The sequence below is a fragment of the Neolamprologus multifasciatus genome, chromosome 8, assembly GCF_963576455.1.
Source record: "Neolamprologus multifasciatus chromosome 8, fNeoMul1.2, whole genome shotgun sequence".
In the NCBI taxonomy this organism is placed as follows: domain Eukaryota; kingdom Metazoa; phylum Chordata; class Actinopteri; order Cichliformes; family Cichlidae; genus Neolamprologus; species Neolamprologus multifasciatus.
In genome coordinates, this window is record NC_140446.1 from 18,371,452 (window position 1) to 18,398,057 (window position 26,606).

General features: G+C 43.0%; 3 protein-coding genes across 8 annotated transcripts in view; 2 read left to right on the top strand and 1 right to left on the bottom strand.

Moving 5' to 3' along the window:
- The window catches only part of rhot2 (ras homolog family member T2), a 12,024-nt gene extending 9,282 nt beyond the window's left edge, over window positions 1-2,742 (top strand). For both annotated transcript variants that reach the window (XM_085171488.1, XM_085171489.1), the window contains exon 19: window positions 1-2,742. This exon is cut by the window's left edge and continues 218 nt beyond it. The gene's annotated coding sequence lies outside the window, so the exon portion shown is untranslated.
- On the bottom strand, window positions 918-3,752 carry h1-0 (H1.0 linker histone). The gene has a single exon (XM_085171515.1). It carries the CDS (start codon window positions 3,496-3,498, stop codon window positions 2,905-2,907), a length of 594 nt encoding a protein of 197 aa, XP_085027641.1. The 5' UTR covers window positions 3,499-3,752; the 3' UTR covers window positions 918-2,904.
- The window catches only part of rhbdl1 (rhomboid, veinlet-like 1 (Drosophila)), a 65,961-nt gene continuing 40,916 nt past the window's right edge, over window positions 1,562-26,606 (top strand). Inside the window, exons 1-4 of one of the 5 annotated variants that reach the window (XM_085171498.1) lie at window positions 1,565-1,653; window positions 10,312-10,459; window positions 13,106-13,232; window positions 25,243-25,401. In XM_085171498.1, coding sequence (XP_085027624.1) covers window positions 25,336-25,401 — 66 coding nt within the window. In that variant the 5' untranslated portion in view covers window positions 1,565-1,653; window positions 10,312-10,459; window positions 13,106-13,232; window positions 25,243-25,335. Of the gene's footprint in view, window positions 1,654-10,311; window positions 10,460-13,105; window positions 13,233-15,346; window positions 24,326-25,242; window positions 25,402-26,606 lie in introns of those variants that run through there. The other 4 variants (XM_085171494.1, XM_085171497.1, XM_085171495.1 and 1 more) reach the window with 4 other exon arrangements.

Genomic DNA, 26,606 nt, shown 5'->3' on the forward strand with positions numbered 1-26,606 from the left:
ACAAAGTCCATGTCATCTTACTTTTTTTTTTTAATACCCCAAAGGCTTCCAGGACACTTTCCATATCTCTGCCATTTCCATCATCTGATCTCTTCTCCACTTTGAAGTCAGTTGATCACATCACACCAGCAGCAAGCTGATGATCGTATTATTCCCCATGCTGCCGGGCCCAGCTTTTTCCGCCTTACATTGTTCGTCCAGGCTAAGTAGTGGGTAGTCTTTCTGTGCTTGACACTCCAAGAACTGCTACTGTTAATATCCAAAAAGGTGCTTTATCAGAGGGGAGGAAATGCAGGAAGAAAGCAGTGTCAAGCCCACTGCTTTCCCCCTCAGTGTCAATATAGTGCTAATGATGAGAGATTTTTATATACGTGCATAAAGCAAAATATGCCAAATTGAATCACGAACCAAAGGGCAGCATGTGAAGCGTTTTGGCAAAGACTACTTGCTGATTGGCTGCTGCTGAAACCCACACATGAGAATCGCTGTTTCTTCTGACCGAGATACCGGAGATACAAATTAATCGTATACGATTTGCCAAATTAATCCAGTGGCAGTGAGTAGTTGTAGCATGCTACTTTCCTCTTAGGCATGCTGTTTGGACTGATGAAGTATTGTTTTTCTTTTCTTTTTTAGTAGCGAAGTGTTAATGGGAATGCTGTGGCAGGGAGAGATTTCTCTTTGTGCAGAAAGAAACTTTCCTTTCATGTGGAAGATGGTGGTTTTGCATTTGCATCTGCCAGAATGTAGGAAATATTTTCTGCTCTAAAAGGAGACCAGGCACACCTAAAAAATTTTACATTTTTAATGAAAAATGTGGTCATTTATCTTTGCTTCTGCTAGGTTTGTCAATTTCACTTTGAAGTTAAATTAATTTTAATTGATTTTAACTGTTTGATTTGTGCTTTTTTTTTCTCCCCCCCTAACACCCTTCCGATGGTTTTACTGTGTTACAGAGTCCACCATTGTATTGTTGTCCCACTATGACTCTTTGATTATTATACCTGTTTTGTTGACTGATTTAGCTCTGAACCCACTGTTTTCCCCGGACGTTGTTTGACTTTTAAAAGTTTTCTTACTGATTTTAGTTGCTTAATAAAAGACCAGACCGGGTGGAGACGTCATGACTGTTGAAAGAGATGGTGTGAAACTGTAATTATTATTGATGTTTAATAGTTGGCACTTTTATCTTTGGACTACTGAAGTTTTTTGTTTTTAGCGCTCAAGCGATAGCAGATGTTTTTAATATCTGGCATCCGAGTGTATATGAGTCACAGGAGGAATGGATTCTCTGTAAACTTAATCACAAAACCTTATTTATTTATTTATTTATATGCGTAAAGAGTTAAAATACTGAAAATTAGATTACTCCTCATTGATGCGGTTTCAACAGTGGCATGCTTTGGCTGGTCTGCCCGCTGCACATTGATTGCTCAGCAGGGAGCTTTTAAACAAGGTTAGTGCAGCAATCTTACATCCGTATATAAAGATAACAACAAATAACAGCACGTGGGGAGTGATTTACATGTAATCCTGATTCCTGACTCTCATCATCAGTTGGATCCAGTCTGTTGCCGCCTTTGTGCCGACTGCAGTGAAGAGGAGTCCGTTTGTTCCTTCAGGACGCCACAAGATGGCAGAGTTGCTCCTCAGGTAAGGAGGAGGACAGCAAATGATGGGTGTGTCTGCAAAGGCACCTCCTCGGGGATCTGCAGCCCCTCTACATGATAGATTTTGAGTTTGATGTGCGAATGATTGTTGCAGGTTAACCTGTATGTCCTCTATGTAGGAGCGTTTGAATTGTGTGTTTCACTAAAAAGCGTTAACCCCCAGTTATTTAATGCCCCTGCCATTGTATACAACTGCATTTTCATTGTATTAAAGTGCTTTATTCCTGTGCACATTTCCCGCTCTGTTGTGTGCAGGCTTCGTGCTTTATGTCACTCGGATTATAAATCAAACCCATTGTCTGCACCCACGGAGAGCAGGTTGCACTTGATAAGTAACACTATTGCTTCATAGTTTAAATTGCCATGTTATAACTTGAAGTCATCTCAAGTTTCACTGTATTTAATCAGCTCTTATGCGATTAAAATATCTCATTAAGGCTTCCGTAGGTGGGCTTTGTTAAATCCCAGCGCATAACTAATACTATGGAAAAGAGGGTTTATATGTCATCCCAAATATCCACACATCCCAAATTGAGGACACTGTGTTCTTTGTCCTTGCAGCCAAATAAATGACATATAAGCCTTTAGAGTTTTGCTGTGCACGGTATTTTATCCATCCGCTTCACGAAGCGAATTACGCACATGCGCGCAATAAGTTGAAAACACTTTTTTGTTTTTTAGAAGATGACAAAGGTTTATTGGGTCGCAGTGTAACCAGTCTTTAAAAGTGACTGAATACAGAGTGGTGCTTGTACATCATGAGTCGTCTGAACATGGAAAAAAATATATACAGGATGGAGTCTGAATGACCACTATAGAGGCTTTAGGAAATTCTTGCTGACGCTCGCCTCCTATGGTCTGTACATTGTGAAGGCTCAACAATGCTCAACATTGAAACATTTGTATTTTCAGCATGACCTCGTGCACTAACAACAACTATTCATGACTTCCACTGTATATACAAGTTTTCCTTATCAGCAAGATCTCACTCTAGCCTATTAAGTAACCGAGGATCAGACGGGAATTAACAGTATTATTATTATTAACGCAATAATTAAAAAAAAAAAAACAATGCTCACAATTATTTCTACAGCTTTTTTTAGGCTATAGTGCAAATGGAGAGAAAACTACTGGTAAAAACAGTATAAGTTTGCATGACACCTTACAAAAATAATACATATACGAAAACATTTCCTTAAGTATTTACAGTGATTTTGCCTCCGCTATTGTCCATTCACTTCTTTTTTGATGTCTTGGCTGCCTTTTTGGGTGTCTTTGCCTTGGGCTTGGCTGCTTTCTTTGCTGGTTTTGCTTTGGGCTTGGCTGCCTTGGGTTTCTTCGCCGGTGCCTTTTTGGCTTTTACTGGCGTCGCCTTCTTCGCGACCTTCTTCACTTTCTTCGCAGCTGCTTTCTTGGGTTTCTCCGGTGTCTTGGCCACCTTCTTGGGCTTGGCCACCTTCTTGGGTTTGGCGGGCTTAGCCGCTTTCTTTGGCTTGGCGGCCGTCACCACTACCGCCTTGGTGGACTTTTTGGAGTCCTCCGGTTTGGTGAGCCTGAAGGATCCGGACGCGCCGATTCCCTTGGTGTGGCGCAGCGTCCCAGCCGCCACCAGTCTCTTCAAGGCCATTTTAATCTGGACATCGGCGTTGTCGCCCACCTTGTAGTTTTTCCTCACGTACTTCTGGATGGACTGACGGGACGCTCCGCTCCGGCTCGCGTCGTGAACAATAGCCGCTTTAATCATGTCCGAGTACTTGGGATGAGAAGCGGGCTTCTTGGGCTTGGATGCCTTCTTGGCTTTGGCTGGAGCCGTGGATGTCTCCGTCATGATGACTTTTTTGTTCTTCTTTGTTTTGAGTAAGTTAACCAGCAAGTCCTGGAAGGTGTAAGTGTCACCCTGCTCTGTGCACAGGAACGTCGAGAAGAGCGAAATAAACGCGCAGTCAGAAATGAAGCTTTTCCTCTAAGTCCAGGTTATCGGACAATGCGCTACTTTATTTCTGCTTATAAATAATAAAAAATCTCATCCACACAAAGTCACGCTTTAATACCCGGGATCAGTTTAAGTGTCTTATTCCACAGGCGCGTTAGTGAGCCTATGAAGCCTATCTGCGGACGTGATTGAGAACACCAACTGCCAGCAGCTGATCTAGCGGACTCCATGGAACTGGCGCCGTCCCGTTTGTGTTTCTTCATCCTCCAACTCCTGACAAATATAAAAACTCCAGATGAATACTACCGAGCGGAACATCACGGGCTGATAGCAGAGACATTGGGCTTCACGCCGGCACACTCGTTGTCCTCCATCCGCGCCGGCCAACAACTTTTATTCCAGGAAAACCCGCTGGAAGTAACGCGTGCCGTGAACAATTTTGCACAATTCGCATTAAATTGACCCAAACACGCGGAACCTGGGACCAAATCACCCAACGCACATCGAAACTGCATCTATGCTCTTGCTGATGCACGCTGTTCGTGCAATGCAAGAGTCCGTTTTTCCTTTTAATACATGGATACATTTTCACAACTAACACAGTCCGGCCATTGACTTTGAGTGACGTGGTCGAGATTATTTACTGTTAAACCACGTATAAATTAAATGTCACGGTATCCAAGTTGCAGGTGACACTCGGGACGGTAATGTGGGTTTATTCGGATCGTGACACGCTTCGTGGGTTCCCCGTGTTTGCTCATTTTGAGGCAGAATTGGTTATAACTGTCACTATGGCAGTCTCCACTCGAGCTTCATTGTCAGGAAAGTTGCCAACACCTTCAAAGATTAGGGATTCTGATAGCGGGTCTTAAAATTGATCACACCGTTTCTGACAGGGGTCACGGATGAGTGGTCGCTGTATGACCAGGTGTGAGTCCAGCCGCACAGGGGGGACCGCAGCCGAAACCAAAGTCCTTCAGTATAGGGCGCAGTGATGGCTTTCTTTTGTTCAGGAACTGGCGCATCAGACCACAGTCAATAACAGGTTGGACGTGTGGTTTTGCTAATGATAGTGAGGGTCTGGGGTGCCGATGCAAAGCAGCCAAAAAATAGATCCCAGATAATGAACTTTGCAACAATTCTGCTACATTATTTCTCATTTTAATATCAGGTTTACTGTCCCTCCCTGCAACGCCATTTTGATTCCTATATGAAACTCACAGCCACGGGAGTAGTGCTCTCACCCGACTTTTGTGACGTGCTTATCCAAGTTATTGGGGACTCATTTTTGGATGGATACCAGTTTCTGTCCTCCTGCGCATCACACTAAATGGTGCACATATACACACACAAAAACCACGCCGACAACTAGGCAGCTTTTCACAGAGGAGGTCCTCCACTGTAGGCTACTGCAGGATTCTGCCCATTTTGGAGTACCCACTAAAGTACCCACTATTATAAAATTACATTTAGCTGGATTGCAATAATATCTCACGTGCCCGTTTCTATATAAATATATATGAATGATATATAAATGATTTCTCTCCCTTGTTTATCCACCTGTGTGTTTATAGTGAGTTTAAGGACTGAGTGGGTTTTGTTTTGGGGGGCTTCTGGCGTGTGTGTTTCTCTGTTAACCACAGTCTGGGTGAGTTAGTGGGTTAGTGAGTGAGGAGGGATTGAATGGGTGAAAACGATCAGAGAGGGGAGGGGGCGTTGTGTGTGTGTGTGTGTGTGTGTGTGTGTGTGTGTGTGTGTGCGTGTGCGTGTGTGCGCGCGTGTGTGTGTGTGTGTGTGTGTGTGTGTGTTTTCCCCTTTCATGTGGTACAAATGGAGCTTAAGAGGGACGGAAAAGATGAAAGGATGAGTTATGAATGGATGAGTGTGTGTGTGTGTAGGAGGGTCCATATGAAATAGTATTTATACTCATATAGCACAAGTGCACGGGTGGCGTTGGTGGTGTAGGTAGGTGAAGGAGTGAATAATTGAGCTCAGGCGAGCTGGAGGGAACAAAAATATGAATGTGGTGTAAGTGAATGGAGGAGAATAATTGGGCTGTGCGTTGTGCGTGTACGCGTTTGACTGTATAAATACTCACTGCTGGTTTTATGATAATATGGACAACATCTCTATTGTTTGACTCCTTTTCGGGGTCAGGAGTAACAAGAACAGCGTTCGCGTTTCGGCTTGTTTGATTGGAGTGGAGGGCTGACTCCGGGGCCGTTGTTTTTGTCACCGGTTGCTCGCAGTGACGCGTCATTGTTTTTGGCCGCTTGTGCCCCGTTTAGGAAGCGGTGCTGAAAAACAGCAGCCAAACACGGAGTTGTAGTCCAGTTAGACCACTCCCTGCGTTCACCGGCAGAGGGACGTCCTTCACACCGGCTGGACCTCCCGAGCCCCGCTCAGCGCGCAGCATCGAAGTAATTATCGGGGTAATGATATGTAACTTGACGAACGTGGCACTTTCGCGGAGGCGTTTCTGTTTCACAGGCGACTCATAATTAACAATTATCCGCTGATTGTCTGAATCCCTGCCACAATTATAGCCTGCTGTGGCCCCTTCCCCCCACCCCTCCCCTCAAGCATTAGAGTCTCAGTGGTGTGGGACAAGCGATTAAGTCGATTCATCAATTAGTTGCTCGCAAGGAAATAATTTTTGATTGATTAATATTTTATGCAAACATGGGTTGGTTCCCCTGCGCGGTATCTGCTGCTTTTTGTGTTGCACATTACAATAAACTAAACAAAAGAAGCTGTTGAGGTGGCTTTGGACTCTGTGTAGCTTAATTACTTCTCAGTTTTGTAATAGTTGCAGCCTTATGTAGGCGGCGCTGAGATGGTAGAGCGGGTTGTCCACTAATCAGAAGGTTGGTGGTTTGATTCCTGGATCCTCTACATCACAGTATTATTGGCAAGATGCTTCAATGTATTTATTAGAGTGTGAGTATGTGTACATCAGGTTAAAAAAGAGAGATATGTTAGTGTTTAGAGTGTTCAAATAGAGTAAAGAAAAAAAAACAGTCCATACATGCTGCCTGTGACCTGAAATCCTGATGCCACTTTGGTGTTGACTGTGCATTTATAGGTCGTGTGTGTCTGAGATTCGCCTTACATAATGTTTGACCCAGTGCTGGTGTAGTTGTTTAAAGTTGGAGAGAGTGGAGTCGGTGTTATGTTACATATGTATTTACAGAAGACAGCTACACCATCACGTCACGTGTGTTAGCGTTCCCACTCTAAATTTATCTGATGCCAGTTTGTAATTTTAGCTGAAGTAAACAATCTCAAGTCTCGCCCTGTCGCTGGTCCAAAGCATTCTGGGTAACATCATCCACTATTTTGCTTCTGAAGGCCTCATTGTGCTGCCTATCAGAGAAGTTGATCGGATGTCAGAGGGTCCAGAACTGCCCAGCACACAATTACACTGTGTTACGTTTAAAAGAGCACTGCTTTAAATTCAGTATTTGTAAAACTGGTTTTGTTACGGTCTCATAAATACACCACACAAACAATTTCCCTCATTGTTTGAGCAGCAGTGAGCATTGTTTGAGTAATTTGTCATATTTTACCTCATGTATATCTAGTGAGATTATCCTATGTGGAAGAGTTTCAGGTCAGTTACAGTAAAAGGACTGTTTTAAACTAAAATGTGTGACGGGAACATCTCTCTATGAATACATTTTGAGCATAAAGTTGGAAGCGAGAGGGATGTAAAAGGCTTGCTCCAAATTTGTTTAGCTGCCAACAGTTAGTCTCAGAATCCATATCTACAACTATGATAATAAAACGGATGACTACACCACCTCTTGTAGAGGTGGGAATCGCCAGACATCCCATGATACGACATATCACAACACTCCTCATATGATATGGCAGGTTTTAACATTTTGCAATAATTAGAAACGAGTATTGCAACAATTATAAAAATAATATTGCAAATTATGTCCGCAAAGTTAAACTCTGTCAGTATATGTTTTATCCAATAAAATTAATTTCTCTCAATTCAGTTATCACTTATTTATTTTAGCAAAATGAGATTGTTAAGTAAATCAACATTGTCATTAAAATTGGCCGTAAATGTTGCCATAAGACTGAATCAGCCTATTAGTCTTTGCATGAATGCGGTCAAGTTGGAAATGACATGCAATCTGTTTCTGATAATACAGCAGTTAACTGTGATAAATCGTCAAAATCACACATCTGTTGTTGTCCACACAGACTGAAATTTACATTTAACTGTTCCATTTGTGCTCAGTGGTCTTCCTGTACCACAGGAATATAACCAGTTAGTTGCCTCTAAAACTCTGGTTACAATTTCTTAACAAGAATGATTGGAATCTCAAGATGGTGCGCTTATGATCTTGATTTTTTTACCTAATAAGGTAGATGCAAGTTATGAAAACTGGGCAGGACAAGGCTTAACAGTATACTGTATGTTTTATGATAAGGGAACTGGGTTTCGATAGACAATTCTTAGTATACAACTTCCCTTTAATTAGGATGAACTCTTGTTTGGTTGTTTATACTCAATAAACGTGGATAAAGTGACCAAGCTGTTATGTGGCATTTTGAGTCTGGCTCCCTTTTTTAAAAAAATGTATATTTTTGGTAAATTCTAAATAATAATAATTTTTTTTAAAAAAGGAATATAACCAGAATATGCCAGAATCAGCTGGCAGCCTGTCCCCTCTAGTTGTGCTCATTGACAGGGACTCATTCAGACTAATGCCAACATGTCGCCAATTTGTCTTCATTTATAAATAAGACAAATTATTTATTATTTGCAAACCTTTAACAGTCTCTCTGTGAGTGATTGCAGTCAGTCCAAGTCAGACTAGTGCAGAAAGCTCACCTCCCAACGGGGAGTATGAGCTGTCTTGGTTGTATTTTAATATATTTAATAAAATATTGATATTTGGTGTCCTTGTATCGATATAGTACTGACAAACAAAATTTCACAATATTATGCTTTGTGAATATTTTTTCCCCATTACTGCTAAACACTGAACAAAAACCAGAGCTGTTACCTGTCAAGATCATCTTTTCCACACAGTATATCAATTGATGGTCTGTACCATGTAACATTGTTTCCAGAATAACCTAAATATTAAACACAGATCCTTGTACACTGTATAATTTATCCATGCTAGAAAAGGGCAAATCAAGGCTGAATACGAAATGAAGCGTGTTAATCTTTTAACACTTGCACCTTCCAATAAATCCACTTTACTTAAAATCTGCTGTTTTGCATTGCTTTATGATAGGCTTGAACGCAGGCCAGCCATTTAGTGTTTGTGCAGCAGCACATTTTTGTTCTTCTGCAGGCTTTGTGCTTCAGCTTCTTTAAAAGTTCACCAGTTAAATCTTTCAAACTGCCAAGTCTGGGCTTTAGTCTGGCTGGTTTTATTTGAAAGAACCATTTGTGCCATGTTTCAGCACATAGTGGCAATATGGCAAGTCTCCAGAAGTAATCGGACACTTGGCTGACAAATGTGCGTTTGGTTTGCTGTGTGTCATTTCTGTGTTGGTTCACACTGCTGTGGATCACAACTGCTGTACTGATTATCAAATCCTCTGTGGATCTATAAAATGTAAGCCCCTGGTAAGCCTTAGAAGCAAAAAATAACTGAGCGTAAATCACAAACATCCACAAAGAAATGAGAAGAGTTCATATGAAGCTGTTCTGTCAAACATGGTGGTGCTTCTTTCCTGGGTTGAGTTAATAAAGCTGACAATAGAAGTGGCCCAGTGGCATCTGCCTGTGATTTCACATGATGGAAGCAACAAGATGAATTCTTAGATTAATCAAAACTCCCCCACTCACAGCCAAAGCAACCAAAGAGGTTTTTAGGATGAAATTGTGAAATATTTGGTCATTTTTGCTTAATCTGGTTGCATCAGGAAGTCTATCCGGAGCAAAAATCTGCCAAATCAAACATGCAGATCGACCTGCTGTGGAGCAGCCGAAAGTAGTTTGTTTTTGCTCACTTAAGGGAAATGGACTTATAGAGTTCTTTTCTACTCTACCTGAGCACTCAAAGCTCTTTATGCATGCACCCATTCACACACACTGTTTTCCACACCTAAGTGCTTTCTATCCAGCATTCACACTCCGATGAACACATCGGAGAGCAGATCCGGGTTCAGTATCTTACCCAAGGATACTTTTGGCATTCAGGCTGGAGGAGCCAGGGATACACCCACAAATCTCCAATCAATATATGACCACCTCTAGCGTGTGTCAGCTTGGTGCATGCATAAGATGATTCTGTTTATGCTGTTTATGATGTGTCTCACTATTTTAGAAACCTTTGGCACTGTCTGTATGACAAGTTGTCTGTCCTTCAGTTTGTGCTGAGACTCAAATCTCTCAGGTTGATTTGAATTGTGATGCAGTAGAGGGCCCGAAGAGTGACAAAAATGTGCAACTGCCCAAATTGTTACTGTCTGGACTGTATATCATCATTTTATCCCTGTTCAGGCTCAAAATGCCAGTTATGGATCTGAGGTGGACATTGTTTAGTTCAACTGTCATTTACGCTGTCACAGCTTTCTGTGAGATTAGACCTTTACCACGGTGACGCTAGGCCTCGCTGAGAAAGTGAGAACAGCTTTTTGACACTCCAGTGGTTTTAATATTGTCATCTTCAGGCCAGCTGGGTGTGTGTGCTCTCCGTCGAAGTCTAAGTGTTGTTCTGGTTTTGACAGCTGTGTCATCGCTTCGATGTCGGAGCAGGTGTCAACGGCCAAGTGCTGCGCTGACTGCTGCGCATCCGAATCAACAGAGGCCGTCAGTTCGCATCGCACCAAGAGGTTCTTTGTGAGCGTCTCTTCAAAAACGCCATCTGTCATTTTGGTATGTAGAGTAGTTAACTATTTCCACAATGTCAGCTGTCAAACCACCTCTCGTATAACAGGCTGCTCACTGGACACAGTGTGTCAGAGCACCTGTGAGCTGTCAGTCACACCAGCAGAGGCTTTGGTGAAGTATTGTCAGCTGACAGTTGAAAGATTGTTTTGAGGTTTTTTTAACCAAAGATGATCAAGCAGCCATCTGGAGTTCTTTCAGTAAACTAAAGTTATCGTATTAAGGTGAGATGGCACAGGCAAAATCCTGTTCCATACTACCTGAAAGAAATAGTTCCAATAATAAGTTTGAGTCTTTATCTGCAGTAAATGGGTCGTTTGGGCACTTTGTAAATTTGCAGTTGTATCAAGGCTGGTGGTGCTGTAATGGTGTGGGGGATATTTTCGTGCCCCTTACAACAAGCTGAGCATCATTTAAACATCACAGCACCTTGTTCAAACTACACCATGAAGAATTAAAGCAGTTCCATAGCTACAATCAGGTACTAGCAAGGCATACTAATAAAGTGGCCCATGAGTGTACACTGACTTTGTCAAATATACAAATGGAGCATTGGCAACTTGCATTTAAAAATCTAATTTCTGTATGTGTTATGAATGTTTTACAGTCGGGTTTGTTTTTATGTCATCCAGAGCCCGACTAACAGAACTTTTTTCCCCCCTTAAAAATGGAAAAAATGCGCTTTTTCTGGCTTTTCCCGATGGTGGAAATCTGAAACAAGAATTTTGAGCAGTTGCTAATTTGCAACAAACATTCAAAAAAACTTACAATATAACAGGAAATGATTCTTAACTGGGGAAGAATCAGTGATAACAGTGATAACTGTTATTAAAAATGTAATTCGTCTGCAGTGTCTGTCTCTCTCTTTCTCAGTAGCAATAAAACTAAACCAGAGCAGCATTTAGTTTGTAATCAAACACTTATAGTGATATTTTGGTTATATGCTGTCACATCTGATTGACACTGGCACTCGTAAAGAATGCTGAATTTAGCTCTAATCCTGACTTTAGCCTTTGCCCCTTTAATACACTGGGACTTACAGTAGGTAGAGAACATGAGCAAAACAAGCTGCTGCAGCAGTCAGACACCAACTCTGAGCTGTGTAATGTGTGCCAGCTTCATTTTAATTAAACTTTTCTTTGGTTCGTCTGGGGTTATTTTTGTTTTTGCGTTTTGGTCTTTCTCCCATTAGTTTCATGGTTTTATTTCAACATCTCCTATAAAAACTAAAATTTGATTGATTGTTTTTCGCTTTTCCTGTGCTACCAGAATATTTTGCAAACTGTTTTTCAAAAAATCTGGGAGAAGAGTTTTGCACATAGTGCAGTTCTGGTGTCTTGAGGTGCTGATTTTCTACCAACAGAGGGCAGCAGCATTTTAAACACACCTAGAAATTGTGTCATTTGGCATCTATGAACATAATCACTGACTTGAGGGGAATTCAAATTACAAAAGCTGTGTCAGAAATTTATGCTTGTGTCAGATGATGATGAAAGTAAATGGTTGAAAAAGAAAAAATAAATGCAGGCAGTAGAGACACTTGGGTTGTTTTGTTCATTTGCAGTTCTGCCCAGATGTTTTTTTTTATACCACCAATAATAATCAGTATTTAGTCTGATCACTGGTGGTTACGGTTACGGAGGATACGGCTTTGTGGGGCATCTTTATGACCCCCTCTTCTTCTTGTTCGCTGAAGACGGCTCTTTATGACTCTGATGGTCAGAGCGGTGCAGCACATTGAATAGAAATATTTACATCTGTAGGGCCTAAAACTTTAATCGCTGTACTTCATGTGTAAAACACATGAAAGCACGTGGAGGACAAGCTTGGATTCAGATGGTGCAACTGCAGCCTTAAACAGCAGAGGTCTCTCCATGACTCTCAATCCTATCAATGAGAAGATCCTCGGAAAATCTGATTTTTACACCACATTTGTAGCACTGAAAACAAAATTTGGGTCTAATCTGCACTTCATGTTTCCGTGTGTGTGTGTGAGAGAGAGAGAAAGAGAATATTGTGAAGCTTAGAGTTGGCAGAGATCATAGAATATATAATACAGTCCTCTTTTTAGTAATTTTCCCCTCTGCTTTTCCTTCCCCCCTCCTCATTTCCCTCCAATTTCTGCCTCCTTCCTCTGACTCTCTCCTTCCTCTTCCCCTCCTCTTCTGTTTTATGTCCCCAAGAAATCTTCTAAGTAGAGCAGTTTGGATTAAAACTGTGTCATTCAGTGACCTGATTCATTTTTCTGCCATTTTTCTTTCTTTATTTTTTATCATGTGGGTGATTCCCTCTATTGCACAATACCTGCTGCTTGACATTCAGTGGCTTGAGTGTGAAGCCCCTCATCTATTTTAATCCTTGTGATTAGCGGAGGCTAACGGGTTATTAGAAAAAAACCCTCCTGGAACAAGCCGTGTCCTTAATTTACAGAAGATTAGTTTAGAAAACAATAGAGCAACACTTAAATGCTGAGATCAAGCACATCGGCAGCATGCTGAGCGTTCATTATATTGTGCAGACTGGATTATATTTTCACTCCAAAACAACTTTCAGACCAGCCACTCTCCCTGAGTTTATTGTCTCTTTTCTCTCAGTGAATTCACAAACTTTCTCTTCCCCCTGGTTGTTTTCCAGGAATGTTTCCCAGCGCTCACCGGACAGCGCTCCAGCTGAGCGTCCACACAGAAACATCCTCAGGTGTCGATGTGTCTCCTTCCCACTACTCCCCTTTCAACAAACCAGACAAATAAGATTTCACGAGGTAATTTCTTGTTATTGCTTTCTGCAGCGCGGTTTATACTCTTCATAGACGGGGCCAGGAATCGATAAGTCTGGCTGAGATGTTTTACTTTACTGAATATGAGGTACAGCGAGGTAAACAAAGGCTCAAGAGGTATAGTGTATCATCTTGAACCAGTATGCAATATCGGAGCATTCACGAGTGACTGTGCAAGCTTTTGATTGACTGGAGTGTTTAAGCGTCTTGCGTGAAATGGTATACTAGGCATGACACATAACACATCATAACAAACATCTCCACAAAGGGAACAAAACAAAAGGCAAAACGGATTTTTCTGCCTCTTTTGTTTAACGGACGTCTTTCAAACACTGAGATGGCAAATTGTTTGTTTTGGGGGGTTTTAAGTGTTATTTTGTGAAATAGTGGCTCCTTACTTAGAGTAATGAAACAAATACAAAAACATCATGACTGCGTGTATTCCTTACATATGAAGTTAAATTTAAACCTAAGGATCTGATCTCCAATAACTTCGTCTTCAGCTATGAAAACTCTAGATTCAGCCAATCAAACCTTGCTCGGTTGTGTTGTAAAAGAATTTACTCCACAGCAGACATGTGACAGCTGCCTCTTCCCAGATGCTGTGTTATTAAAGCCAAGTGCTTTAAAAAATATATAAAATCTGTGTAGAACCTCACATTGCTGCAACAATCAAAACTGCATCGTTAACAGAGTCTTATTTTCAGTCCAGACTGAGCAGCAGGTCTGAATATCAATTAGATTTAATAAAGATTGGAACGAGATTTAACAAAAGTCTTTTAAAGATTGTTTAAGATAAACAATGATTTTTTTCCCCACCCTGTTTAAAATGAATCCATAGTTTGGAGTCTCTGCTTTGCAAACAGACGTATCCACCTCTCGTGCTATTAATGCTAGTGCAGGCTGTGTACAATTAAGCACACTGAATTCAGACCTTTTAAGGCATTCATTTATAGCTTCATCTTACCGCACTTTCAGTGAAGGACAGCTATTCTCACAAACACCTGCCTTATGGACCTGCAGGTCGTTAAGCTGGTGAGGAAGAGTGTAGACTGGTGGTCTAATTAATGTGCATTTCTGCCTTCCCTGAACGGCCTTGTTATTCTCTCCCCATTCTCACGCAGAGGCTACACCAGTGTTTTGTCTGCAGCTCTCAAGGCTTGTTAAAGAGGAGCAGGTCTGCCTGGGCTGGGCTCATCCTGCCGTCTGCATCCATCCACCAGAGGTGAAGGGTTTAGTCGGGCTTGCTCAGTTGGCGATGCTTCAGGCAGTCGAAGACTGGACTTTCTTTGGGTCGACTAATGTCACTTGGTTTCGGTTTAATGGCAACAATAATGCTTGTTTGACCTTTGGTGGGGCCGTGAGCCTTGTTGGGATGTTATTTACACTGCTGAAAATGCTGTTTACTTGCATCAAGTGCCATTTTGTTCCATAGAGGGCATTTGACTTGACGTAGTGTGGCTCAATAGTGCGGTATGTGTTTAATTTTGGATTTCTATGCTAAGAAATCTCATGAAGACTACATTAAATTCACCTTTTGTGTTCAGTTTTCTGCTGTTTTTCTTACCGCACCGGATATGTATTTTTTTACTTGTCTATCATTGTTTGATGGAAGTCCTTTGAGGTTACCAAGGCAACAGTTGAATCCAGGTTCATTTTGGCAGCTTTTTCAATCTGTCTCGCTCATTGCAGTTTGCAGATCCTCCAGCAGTGACCTCGTAATTAGCTCGGTCGTATTCAGGCTCACAACTACCGAGTATTGGAGACAAATTAATTCTTAACATTGATTAGTAGTCGAACAAAGAACCTCATGGCGTGACTTCAGTCTTTCCACACAGGGAGGGAAAAAATGGAATCCTGTCATCTCCAAAGACTTGGAGGGTAATTATTAAGGTTTTGTTCAAACAGGAGTGTCAGACTGGCATAATGGGAAGTGACAAAGGGAAGGTCTGGGAGCTATGCCATATTCACTGTGGCCCAGGCCAAAACCATTAGAATAAATACGGCAGTTACTTATAGCTTTGTATAGCTCGCAGGCTCCATCTGACCCAATAAAACACAAGACAATACTGTCCTTGTAATGAGGTATATATATATTTTATTTATTCCTTTCTCACATTGAAGAGAACTTATAAACCACTTTGCATCTATATGAAGAGAAAGGTCCAAACATTTGGTGCAATCACTGCAATCGTTTCAGCAAGCAGAGGGACTGTGAGTTACACAGAAGACATTAAACATCGCCGCCTCACCCATTATCTGTTAGCTAAAGCGGCCCCTGAGTCACAGCCTTGTCACTGTGCTCCACTGGAGAGGGTTTAAAAAAATAAAATAAAACTGAGATTTACATTACACTGCCATTATCACCATTGTCCTGAGGAGGAGGGGTCACTGTGGATTTGTGCAGGAAGAAAACACGATCTCAAGAAAGGACTGACGCCCACCTGAGCACTAACAACTTCAGCTATTTTTATGTTCTCCTCCCCGCAACCAGTCTCTTTATTACCTGTCAGGTGTTGTAGATTGAACCGTTGTTCTGATATTACTTAATGAACTGTTGCGTTGAGGGTTCTGGGTGTTATTGTTGTTGTGGTATTCGTCTGAGCTCAGTGGACAATCAGTGAGCCAGCCAAGCTGTCTGATTCAATTTCATGTTTGTGTGCGTTGGAGGTGGGAGTCCGTTTGATCATTAGAGCAGTCCTTACAACGAGCTAATGTGCCAGAGATTATAATTAGAACAAAGACGTAAAGGGCTGCAGAACAGCTAAGGTTTGATCAGTGGTATCAGTAGTTCTTTTTCCTTGTGATCCTTTATGCAACACATCTTGTGTGTGACTGAAATTGACAGACACAACATGGATAGTATTTTACCATATGTCTGTGTATTAGTAGCTTTTGTCTTGTTTACACTGTGTGGGTTTGTGTATGTATGAATGTAACAGACCAGACATGTGTCTGTGTGTGTGTGCATGTGTGTGGGTGGGGGTGTCTGTAGCAGTAGTAAGCGCAAAGCCGCAGTGGAACCCATCCTCTCCTCCTTCCCCGAGACCCCTTACTTGTAGTGAGGAGAGGAGCCGCAGCCCCTGGCCACTCCTTCCCCTCCTGCAATTGGAAGCGAGAGGCCGCCTCCCTCCTCTGCCTCATTGGTATGCAGGCGGTGCAGTGTGTGTGTGTGTGTGTGTGTGTGTGTGAGAGAGAGAGAGAGAGAGAGAGAGAGGAGAGGGATGGGAGAGAGAGGGAGAGCAGGAGAAAGAGGTAGCAGTCAGTGCAATGGGATAGAGGAGAGCAAGAAGGAGGAGGAGAGTGAATGAGAGCTGCTGGATCTGCCTTGCCTTGCGTGCCTGCCTGTCGTCTGCTGAAGCTGGGTTTACCACCGCGCCACGCTGTACTGACACGGAGCAGAGTCACAGTCCATTTGCACCACCCGACGAGCACTCAGCACCCCCGTTTATCACCCCGGCGACACCACTAGCAAGAAAACCCAGGGACCATTAACAGGAAAAGGGGGGGGGGAACACGGCAGTAACGAAACGGCCTGACGCTACTATTTAGGCACCAGCGGCTACCTAACCGTATCTTCCCCCCTCCACCTTCTCCCATCTTTTCCAACCAGACCACCACTCCTCTCTCTCGCTCCTCCCTATGCCCTTGTCCTCGGCGGCTCCTCTCACCTCCCTGGCCAGTATATGGATAGAAGCTCCCTGTTTCAGCTCATACAAGAGCAGGTAAGCAAGGAAGCAGCGGCAGAGGTTTCTATGGTTACAGGATCCCGGCCACCTCGCCGTCTACCCAGGGACTGAGACATGGAGGCTGTGCTGAGAACTGATGTTGGGATTGATAGCAGGGACTGTGCGTGCACGGGCACAAATGAAAGCGTCTCGGAGCGATGTTGGCCACAAGAATGTGAGGTCAGACCTTGAGCCACAGCAGGAGGCAGACCATCGTGTCACGGTCTATAGAAGAAATTCTGAAGGAGATGTGTGTGCTGATGGATGGATATTGAATATACTGAATGCATGGATGCTTGGATAGACAGATCGCTGTGTTCTCTAAATGAAGGATGGTTTTTAGTCTTTTGATCAACTGTAAATGCTGCAGCAATCCTTCTGCATGTCTATGGTTGTGTTTGTTTTTTCTGCAGTTTAGGTTGAGTTGCTGCACTTGCCACACACCCAATATTAACACCCGAGGGTTTCAAGTTTGCAGGATTATTTAACATTTTATTTCTGAGACAGTGAGACAGTTTCCCTGAAGCCCTGGTTTTCTATAAATATATATGTAATTTTTTCCCCTTTAAGGCCAAATAACAGTGTCTGTTTTTAAACTTTTCCATCTTTCTTTTTTTTTTGTCCCCAGCCATGTTGGAGGTTCTTGCCAAGTTGAAACACAGGGTTTGTGACTATATTTAGGCCAGTGAAAAATGTGCCTCTTGACATCTGTCCTCAAGCCAAGCTGCCATATTTACTCTTCAGTCATATTTATCTTTGGTCTGCCATCTCCAAATTTACCTAAACCAAAATGGTTTCAACCAAGAAATCGTGTGCACGCTTGGGTTGGGCTGCTTGAAGGCAGACGTTCAACTGGATTTTGATGTCTGTTTTTTAACTAGCATGTCTTCTGTTTTTAATGAGAACCCGGCCCACTGGGGGCGTTCACTGATTGTCAGGGTGTATGGACAGTCATTATGTCCAAGAAGGAAGAAATTGATTGTGTGCTGCAGAGTCTAGGCGGGTCACGAGTGGCTCATCTGCAACATATTGACTCAAGGGACTGCAAACATGTTAACATTAAAGTGCTTTCACAGTAAACTGCCTCGCAGACGCACACATCTAGACTTTGTACTTAGGATGCGTGTGTGTTCGTGATTGCGTTTTTGCATGTGATTTTTAAAGTAATTGGAAAAAGCCTGTGTGGGTTATTTGAAAAGATGCAGTGTGGTGGCACCGGTGAGTCATGCGCTGTATACGCGATTTAAGACTAAATACATTAGTGATTTAGCCACAGTTCATATTCCTTCACAGATACTTTGCAGTGTGAGGCTGACTAATCTCTGTCAATATCCATTTTCAGTGTAACAGGTCTTTAGCCGGGGGACAAAGCCAATATTTCCACACTGTAAATTACTAGTTGTTTTATTGATTCGGGGGTTTATGTTTTTTGTTTTTGCTTGGACCAGTATTTGCATACAGTCAGTTTGCAAGGCCACAGCTGAGCATTTCTGTTAAGCTCAAGTCTAGACCAAAATCATTCACACTGGCTGACGACAGGCTTTCTCCACCTTTGGGACTCCATGCGGCGGCCTTTGATTTGGAAAAGGTCTCTCTAATTAAACTAAAATGAGGTGAAATCTGCCAACAGCATTTGGACGGAGAGCAGGAAAGCTTGGGTTTTTTTGTTTTGTTTTTTTTTTTACAAAGCCTTCTGCCTGCCTAAACATCGAGCACTTTCCTCCCTCATCTTTATCCAGGAAAATGTTTTGCTGAACATGCCTCGTGTTGATGCAGCTCTGCCCTCCAGATTTCTCTTGTCACATTCACTGGAGGCTTTCCACAACAACAGCAATATCCTGCCAGCTTCTAAGCAAATCTACAAGTGCACCTGGAGATCAAGTGCTTCTCTCAAGGGTATTTTAACTGTAGTCGGATGTAAAAGGAGATGATCATGCAGTCACTGTCGCCTCTTAGTTTTTCCGCTGTCTAGCATGCCGAATCTGCCGTCTTTTACTTTTAAAGAAAAATAGATTTGGATATAATTTGAATGCCATTTCCCTTTGTTTTAGAGTGATGCATTTATCAGACAATCAAGTCAACGGGCAAATAAAAAGTATATGTTGGAGGGATAGGTCCAAACCAGGAATGTTGCAATTATGCATCATTCATTTCACTGCCGCTGGAAAACTGAGGCAAACTTGGCCTGATAGATCCTCAGATCGAGCATCTTTTAGTTGCTGTAGAGTTTAAGCATTTGGGAGTTTCAGTGAAGTCTTCCGAAAACACTATAGGTGGAGACTTGACGTCTTATGCATATGTGACGACTGCAGGTCTGAAGAGAGGGGTTGTTGCGGGTCTGTCAGACTGAATCACATGAAAATGCTGCAGGGGGAGAAGAAGGCGAGCGAAACCGTAGAAACATGAGTTTATTAGTCTTTGTCTGCAGGAGGTTGTAGTGCTGAGCGTGGGCTATTTCTGGCCTATGCAGCCTCACACATAAACGCGTGCTTACGGTGGCCTTTCTATTCTAGTGTCCCTGATAAGGTAACTTGATGGTTGGCAGCGTTCAGCCACGAAAGCATTCAGGTCTAATCGTATTTAGATCTCACCCATAAGGCCTTGGGGTTCTGAATGCTTTTCTGACACATTTCTCTCCACCACTCTTTTCTTCTTCTTCTTTGTATTCAGCTGTATTTGAAATTGAAATTCCCTGTGTTTGCATTGTCTTAACATGAGAAAGTGGAGTCCGATGACTGTTTGGGCGCGATTTAGACCTGTGACGTTGCAGCACTAGAGCGGTAAAGTTTAAAAACACGCTGATATTAATAGCACAGCAGAACAGGCATTGCGATAATTACGGAGTCAGTGGCCCAGTTGTTGCTGAACACCAGTGCATCCCGAGGGCAGCAGAGACAATTCAGAGGGTTTTGTTGTTTTTTTTAATCTGATGTCATGCAAATACGCTTTGCCCTGTAAATGCCACAGCAGCGTTCAAGCTTGGTGCTCTTGTTCACAGACACCAAAGTGGACTGTCTTTTTTTTTTTGGCTCCACGCCACAGGGTTAGCATTGTGTCACTGTGTACCAGGGAGCCACACCAGCAGTGCTGCTACGTTCCTGTTAGTTAGGCGTTACTGAAACCACTATCCTTCCAATGACTAAATGCTATTTATCAAGCAACCATTCATTTAGTACTTGTAGCTACCGTGCATAGCCTGTATATAAAAGATGGACACGTCCATAAAGACACTGGTTACTTAAGTCACATTATGAAACTACAAATATGACTAGTGTGGGGCTAATAGGGATGGGTGTCGTTTAGGTTTTATCCGATACCAGTACCAAGCCGGTACTTTTGAAACGGTGCCAGTGCTTAAACGGTGCTCAAACCGGTGCTTAAAGAATCAAGAACACAAACGTTGTCCTAAAACCTCTCATGTTTAGCTGTTTTTTTGTAAAAAGATAACAATGTTAGCCTTTTCTGCAGCTATAGGGCATATATGGTATGACTCTTGGTTGGAAGCAGTGCTTAAACAATGAAAAAAACACAAACTTTGTCCAAAAACCTCTCATGTTTAGCTGTTTTCCACTTTTTCTTTGGTCATTTTAGCTTTTTTTGGCCAGGGTGAAGGGAGTATCTGCCATCAAACAAGAAGACAGCCACATGTAACTACAACAGTGTTTGCTAGTTCACCTTACATGCATTAATGTAATAACGTGGTTAGCCTACTCAACGTAAATTACACACAACAACATTAAGCTACTGACCCAGAGAAGAACGGCTGCTGCTGCCATCATCATCCGTCATCATTTCTGCTACACTGGCAGGGCTAGGAGCCACGACTCTCCTCTTCGGGTTCATGTTGCTAACTCCGGGTCCGATAACAGGCACCACACCCGCAGTAGATGTGCTCGGTGTGAGGTCTCGCAGCAAGCTATCAAATACGGTGCATTTCTCGGCTTTTAAAAAAAACGCTATGCGTCGCCAGGTGTTTCATCAGATTTGAGGTGTTACCTTCTTTGCACAGTATCATCTTAAAGCACTTGTTGCAGGCTGCTGAGTTTGCATCTTTTGCTGTGAAGTACAGCCAGACTTTTGACCGCTTCGCTTTGGGCATTTTTAATCTGTAGCTCTGCTCTAAAAGAACATGCGTACCTGGGCCCGCCTATTATCCTTGCAAAGGTAAAATGATTGGCTAGAATCCAAAGTGTATGACATCTCAGGAAAAAAGCACCGAAATAAAGCACCGAAATGTGCGTTGCTTTTCGGTCTGGTTACTACCATTTATGTCAGAACGGATACCGGTACCCATCCCTAGGGGCTAATTAGACTTAGAAACTAATTTGTTCAAATCTGCTCGATAGAGACTTGTAAATCCACTCTTGAAAGTGTTTTTCTTTATCCTGCTTTTTGACAATAATTTATAAAATGAAGATCATGCAGTATTTTGTAAAACTTGAGACAACAAACTCATCAGGAAAGTGTCTTCTTAGGTCACAGACCAGGGGAGCAAGGGGTTGTTTTCTCTTAAAGTTTATACTACTGAACACATTTTGAAAACTAAAAGCGGTATTCATCAGAAAATAGAATCCTTGTTGTGCTTTTTATTGTCAAATCCACAGTCAAAATTAAGAGCTTTTGTGTACTTTAATCAATCAGTCATCAGTATTGTTGTTGAATAATTTTCTTTAGATCAAAGAGCCCAAAAAGCAGTAAAGATTAAAGTGGATGGATACAAGCTGTAGACAGTTTAATCATCTCTGCTTTCTGCCCTTGATAATGTCACTGCAGTGTTAGCTACAGCTCCATTAGTGCTACAGAGCAACTGTCAGTGTCACGTGTTCTGCATGTAAGCAGAACCACCAGTTTTACACAGCATTTAAACCGACTGCCCTATTGTATTCGTCCCTCTTGTAACACCTAAACAGCTCTGGATGCAGACCCTCTGGAGGGTGTCCTTCAGTGTCTGACACTGGGACGTTAATAGAAGATCCTTTGCGTCCTCTGGGTTGTGAAGATGAGCATCCATGAATCAGGCTCTGAACGTGACAAAGTAACGTCCACGTGAATGCCTCGAGGTTTTCACAGCAAAATGATCAATGTGAATTCACGTCATCTGTCAGTGGTTTTAATGTTATGGCTTAACCATGTTTCAGCACTGCCGTCTGTATCCGTGTCACAGCTGGGGGTTTGTGGTTTGTCCCTGTTCTCAAGGGTTTGCCCTCGAGTTGCTGTGGAACAGACAGATAAATCAGTCTTTGGCTGGGGTCAGTCAGAGTCGCTGTGCTGAAGGTAATGGAGGTCCCAGGGGTTAACACTGAGATCATTTCCCTGCAGTCAGCACTCTTCTCCTCTCCACCCTCCTCATGTATACATTTTCATCCGGTGTCTTGTCCACCTCCTCACACTTGCTCTTGAGGCAGCCCGATTTGGTTGATCCGTCTGCCTCGACACCATCATAATTTCCCGCTCCGCCTCCCTTTACATCTACACCCAGAGTTCATCGTAATACCGCCTTATTCTTATCTCGTTGGTCTCTTTCTTATCCATCTTCATTTTTATTTTCCTTCCTGCCGTCTTTCCCCTTTTTACAGCCTTTTTCTCTCTCGCCCCCCTCCCTGTTGTGTCTTTCCTTTGCCTCTCGAATGCCAATATGTTTGTAGGGGTAAATGCAAGAAAGGGATGACACGCAGGCAAACCATGTAACCATGGCAACGCATGCAGCTTGTCAAAGTGTCGCCCTCACCAGTGTCGCCCTCACCACTGTTGGATCGCTTCAATAACTGCTTCCCTCTCAGTGCTTTTCCCTCCTTCTTCCAAACCCTTTCTTCCCTCTGTTTCTCTGCCCTGCTCCCTTGTTCATGCACGTCAACAGCCTGTCCAAGGGAGGGGGGGGGAAAGAAAAAAATCTGGCCCTCCCTCTTGCCAACACTCATTTATCTCAGTGTGCCTCATCTTGGTAATTGATAACCCTAATTGGCTACAAGAACCAGTCCTCCACCTTCGTGTATCCTCTGCAGACAGTCTCCCCTATGTGACGTTCCTGAATAAGGTCATACCATGGAGGGAGAAGTACCTGTGCGGTATGACAGCTCAGTGTCAACACTTGTGGTTTGTGTAAATGTGCACAGCCATATACAGCGTGCCTGTGCGCTTTTGCTGTATGTGTAGGGTAGTGATGTGCTGACATATGGAGGCTGACAGTAATCAGACGTCCCCAGTGTGGCTCTCTGTTCCCCCTGTCAGCCCGGGCTGAGCCGGGAGCACATTAGAATCTGATCTATCTCTCCTCTGTGGCAAAAGGATGCAGAGCACTGGAGTGTGTCACAGCCTTCTTATAGGAAAGAGAAGTAGAGGACTCACTGCCAGACCGCTGGGTTAGCCAGACGTGCACAGACGGCAGTGAGGCATTTTTACTTTCAGTCCCGTCTCCTTTCTGGCGCTCTCCTCCCTCTTGTTTCATACCTTCTCATCCTTCAACTTTAATCTCGCCATTTTCCATTTTCTTTCATTTCATCAACCCGCCAACCACCCACCTACCTCTTCCATTTTTCACCTCTTGCCTCCTTGCTGTCACCCCCTCCCCCCTCTATATCCCCCCACATATGATCTTGGTACACTACACATCAACACTGAAGAGAACTGTGCTGCTGCGCTCGGTTCTTCTGTTTTAACAAACATCCGTGGAACGCAGAGTTAAGGAGATTACCTAAAAATAAACAGGGGGGCGGTGTTGTTCCTATTTTGGTTCATTTGTGTCCACAAATTTGGTAATATGTTCATTCCAGTCTGCCATGGGAGTGCTGGCTATCACATTCACAGTCAATATGTGACTTGTAAACAGTCATCAGTCAAACATAAATGTAAATTTAGTAAGTTTATGTGAGTGCAAACACTTTGTTGAGGGTATAACATTTTTTTTTTTCCTGGTGATGAGTTATTTAGTGGATGTAGAGTATTAACAATATCCCTTCACTACATCACGTAGAAGTAGAAAACACTCATCCTAATTAAATCATTAAAACTTACTATGAACTTCCTGCTTTCACTAACACTCTCCCAGGTGACTAAAAAGTGTCCAGGGAGTGAAAATCTGAAATGCACACTCTTACACCAATGCATTCCCTGATTCATGTTCTTTGCTCCTTTGTTGAGCAGTAAAGCCTTTAGCTTTGAACTTCCTGCAGTAGAGACCGACACAATGTCGGTGCAGATCACGTCCAGACTAAGGCAGCTTTTAGATCAGATCCCTCTCATGGACTTGTGATATGACCAACAATGATCCAGCATGACTGACTACATCCTGACGCAACATCTGAAAAGCTCACCTCACCCCCCCTCCCTTCCTGGGGCGACAAAAGGCCGTTGGTCTGCTCTCCAGAACCTAATGAGGCACTGTTAGCATTCAGGAAACAGTCAAAAGAGAAGCAGCAAGGACTCTTCCCATGCGGTCTCTTTGTGCTGCTTCGGTTTGTCCTCGGGCACAGTCTCACAAACACAGATGCACTAAGGAGAGCGGGCATGAGAAATTAACGCTCCATCACTAAAAAGAGAAGAAAATGAAGTAGTGCTGTATGTTATGCTGGAAAAAAAGGGGGGGGGGAGAGACCCCACATTACATAAACCAAGCATAGACACACACCCTTTACTTTACAAGCCATTTTTAACCTGGTGCTATTTCAAACAAAAACACTCAGATGATTTTATGAGATTCTCCTGCTTAAATCAATTACAAGGAGCAGCTCTGGCATAGTGACATCAGCAGTAATAACCCATGGGGCTGTGGGTCTTTGTGAGTGGCGATTATAGAAAAACCACACTGACTGTGAGTCGCAAATGTGGCCAAAAACAGACTCGTGCAGTCAAAGGAGGCACCCACACAGGAATAAAGACTGAAAAGTCGGTCAGGATTTTTTTTTGGTTTTGATTTGTTTTTCGTGTTTTTAGAAAACCTAGAATGACAAACTTGCCCTTCTCTTGTTGCTGCTTTCAACAGCCTAACATGTTGGGTTTCAATAGATTCGCTCCTTTTATGAGGTTTAAAGTGTCTTTTAAAGACATCATATAAGCATCAGCTTAATGAAATCTGGTGTCAAGCCCCAAATAGACTCTGTTGTGTCTGTAAATACTAGTACACCCCAGCTGTCTGTTACTTGATGTGTTCTCCCAGAGGGCAGACTGACACCTGCTTATTAAAAAATAAAGATGCATAATAGTGCATTGTAGCGGCTGCCTTGCGGTTTTTACTCCAAGGGTTTTGTTTTTGTGTTTTCATTTATTTTCAGCTGGACCCAGAGAACACCGGTTTCATTGCAGTGGAGAACTTTACCAGTTTGGTGGAGCACCATGAGCTGCAGCTGGACCCATCCAAGCTGGACATGCTGTTAGCCCTCGTCCAGAGCAATGAAGACGGGCAGGTGTGCTACCAGGAGCTCATCGAGTTGGTGAGTGGAAACCGCGAGCGCACGTGCACGGGCGCAAATAGCATTGCGGAGGGGGGAGTTGCTTTGTATTCCGCTGCGCACAACAACACGCACACAAACATCCCACCTTTTTTTTCCTCTTTTTGTTGGATTTCAGAAAGGTTAAAGAATTGATTCAGACAGAGCCGGCGAGATCTGCAGTGGCGAAAATTGACTCGACCATTTAGGTCGTTGTCCTCCAAAAGAAGGATCAATCTTTCCAGTTAATGTGTCGGTAAATCCAGACACTTAACCTCACAAGCCGGCAACAGCAAGTGCGGGAAACACCCACACCGAGCTGGCAGAGCACCGTGTCGAAGCAATAGATTCTGTTTATTATAACACATATATACTGAAACACACTAATACTGTAAGGAGTAACATATTAAACGCAATATGGCTGAATAGTGTTGTTTTTCCAATATTCCAGATACATCTCATGGTTTAATTTGAACCATTTTCTAATGTTTGACTCCCCGATGAGTGATTATGCGCCAGAAAGTGTTCTGTAAGCTGATTTGAGGACAGTCTGTGTGCTGTCATCTCTTAACCACAGCCACAGATGACTTAATGTGAAGCATTCCTTCCTTTTAATTCATTCCCTGCTCTTCTTGTTGCAGTTACAAATTCATGTAGAGCTTTATATCTGAAAGCCTGAGTCTCTCCAAGCCCACAGATGAGCACCTGCTTTTGGCTCCTGGTGCTGTAGGGTGTAAGCATAGTGATTAATTCAAGGCAGTGCAATTCCTGGGATGTTTTCTCTTCCTTAAGCTCATTTTCTCCCGCTCCTGCTTTCTTTTTCTGTTTATCTCTTTTTCTGTGTGTGTGTGTGTCTCTATGCATGCTTCTATGCTTGCATGTTGTGCTCCCTATGATTTGTAGCAAAGGCCACATGAGGTCATTCAATTTGGAGCTGGTCCCATTTCTGAGGTCTGTGCCACTACAGACTGTAGAGGTGCTGCTCCCACAGAACAGCCTCTCCTAGAATTGTACATCTCTCTTTCGCAACCATTGTTGAAGTGTGGGTTGTTTTTTTTTTCCGTATCCTTCTCATCTCGTTGCATCTCATCTGAATCCTCCCCTTCTGAGTCCATGCAATATCGCCTCCCCTTCATTATGAACCTGTCTCCTTGAGCCCTCGGATCTCATTTCTTTCTCTTTCAATCCCGTCTTCTCTTTTTCTCGTG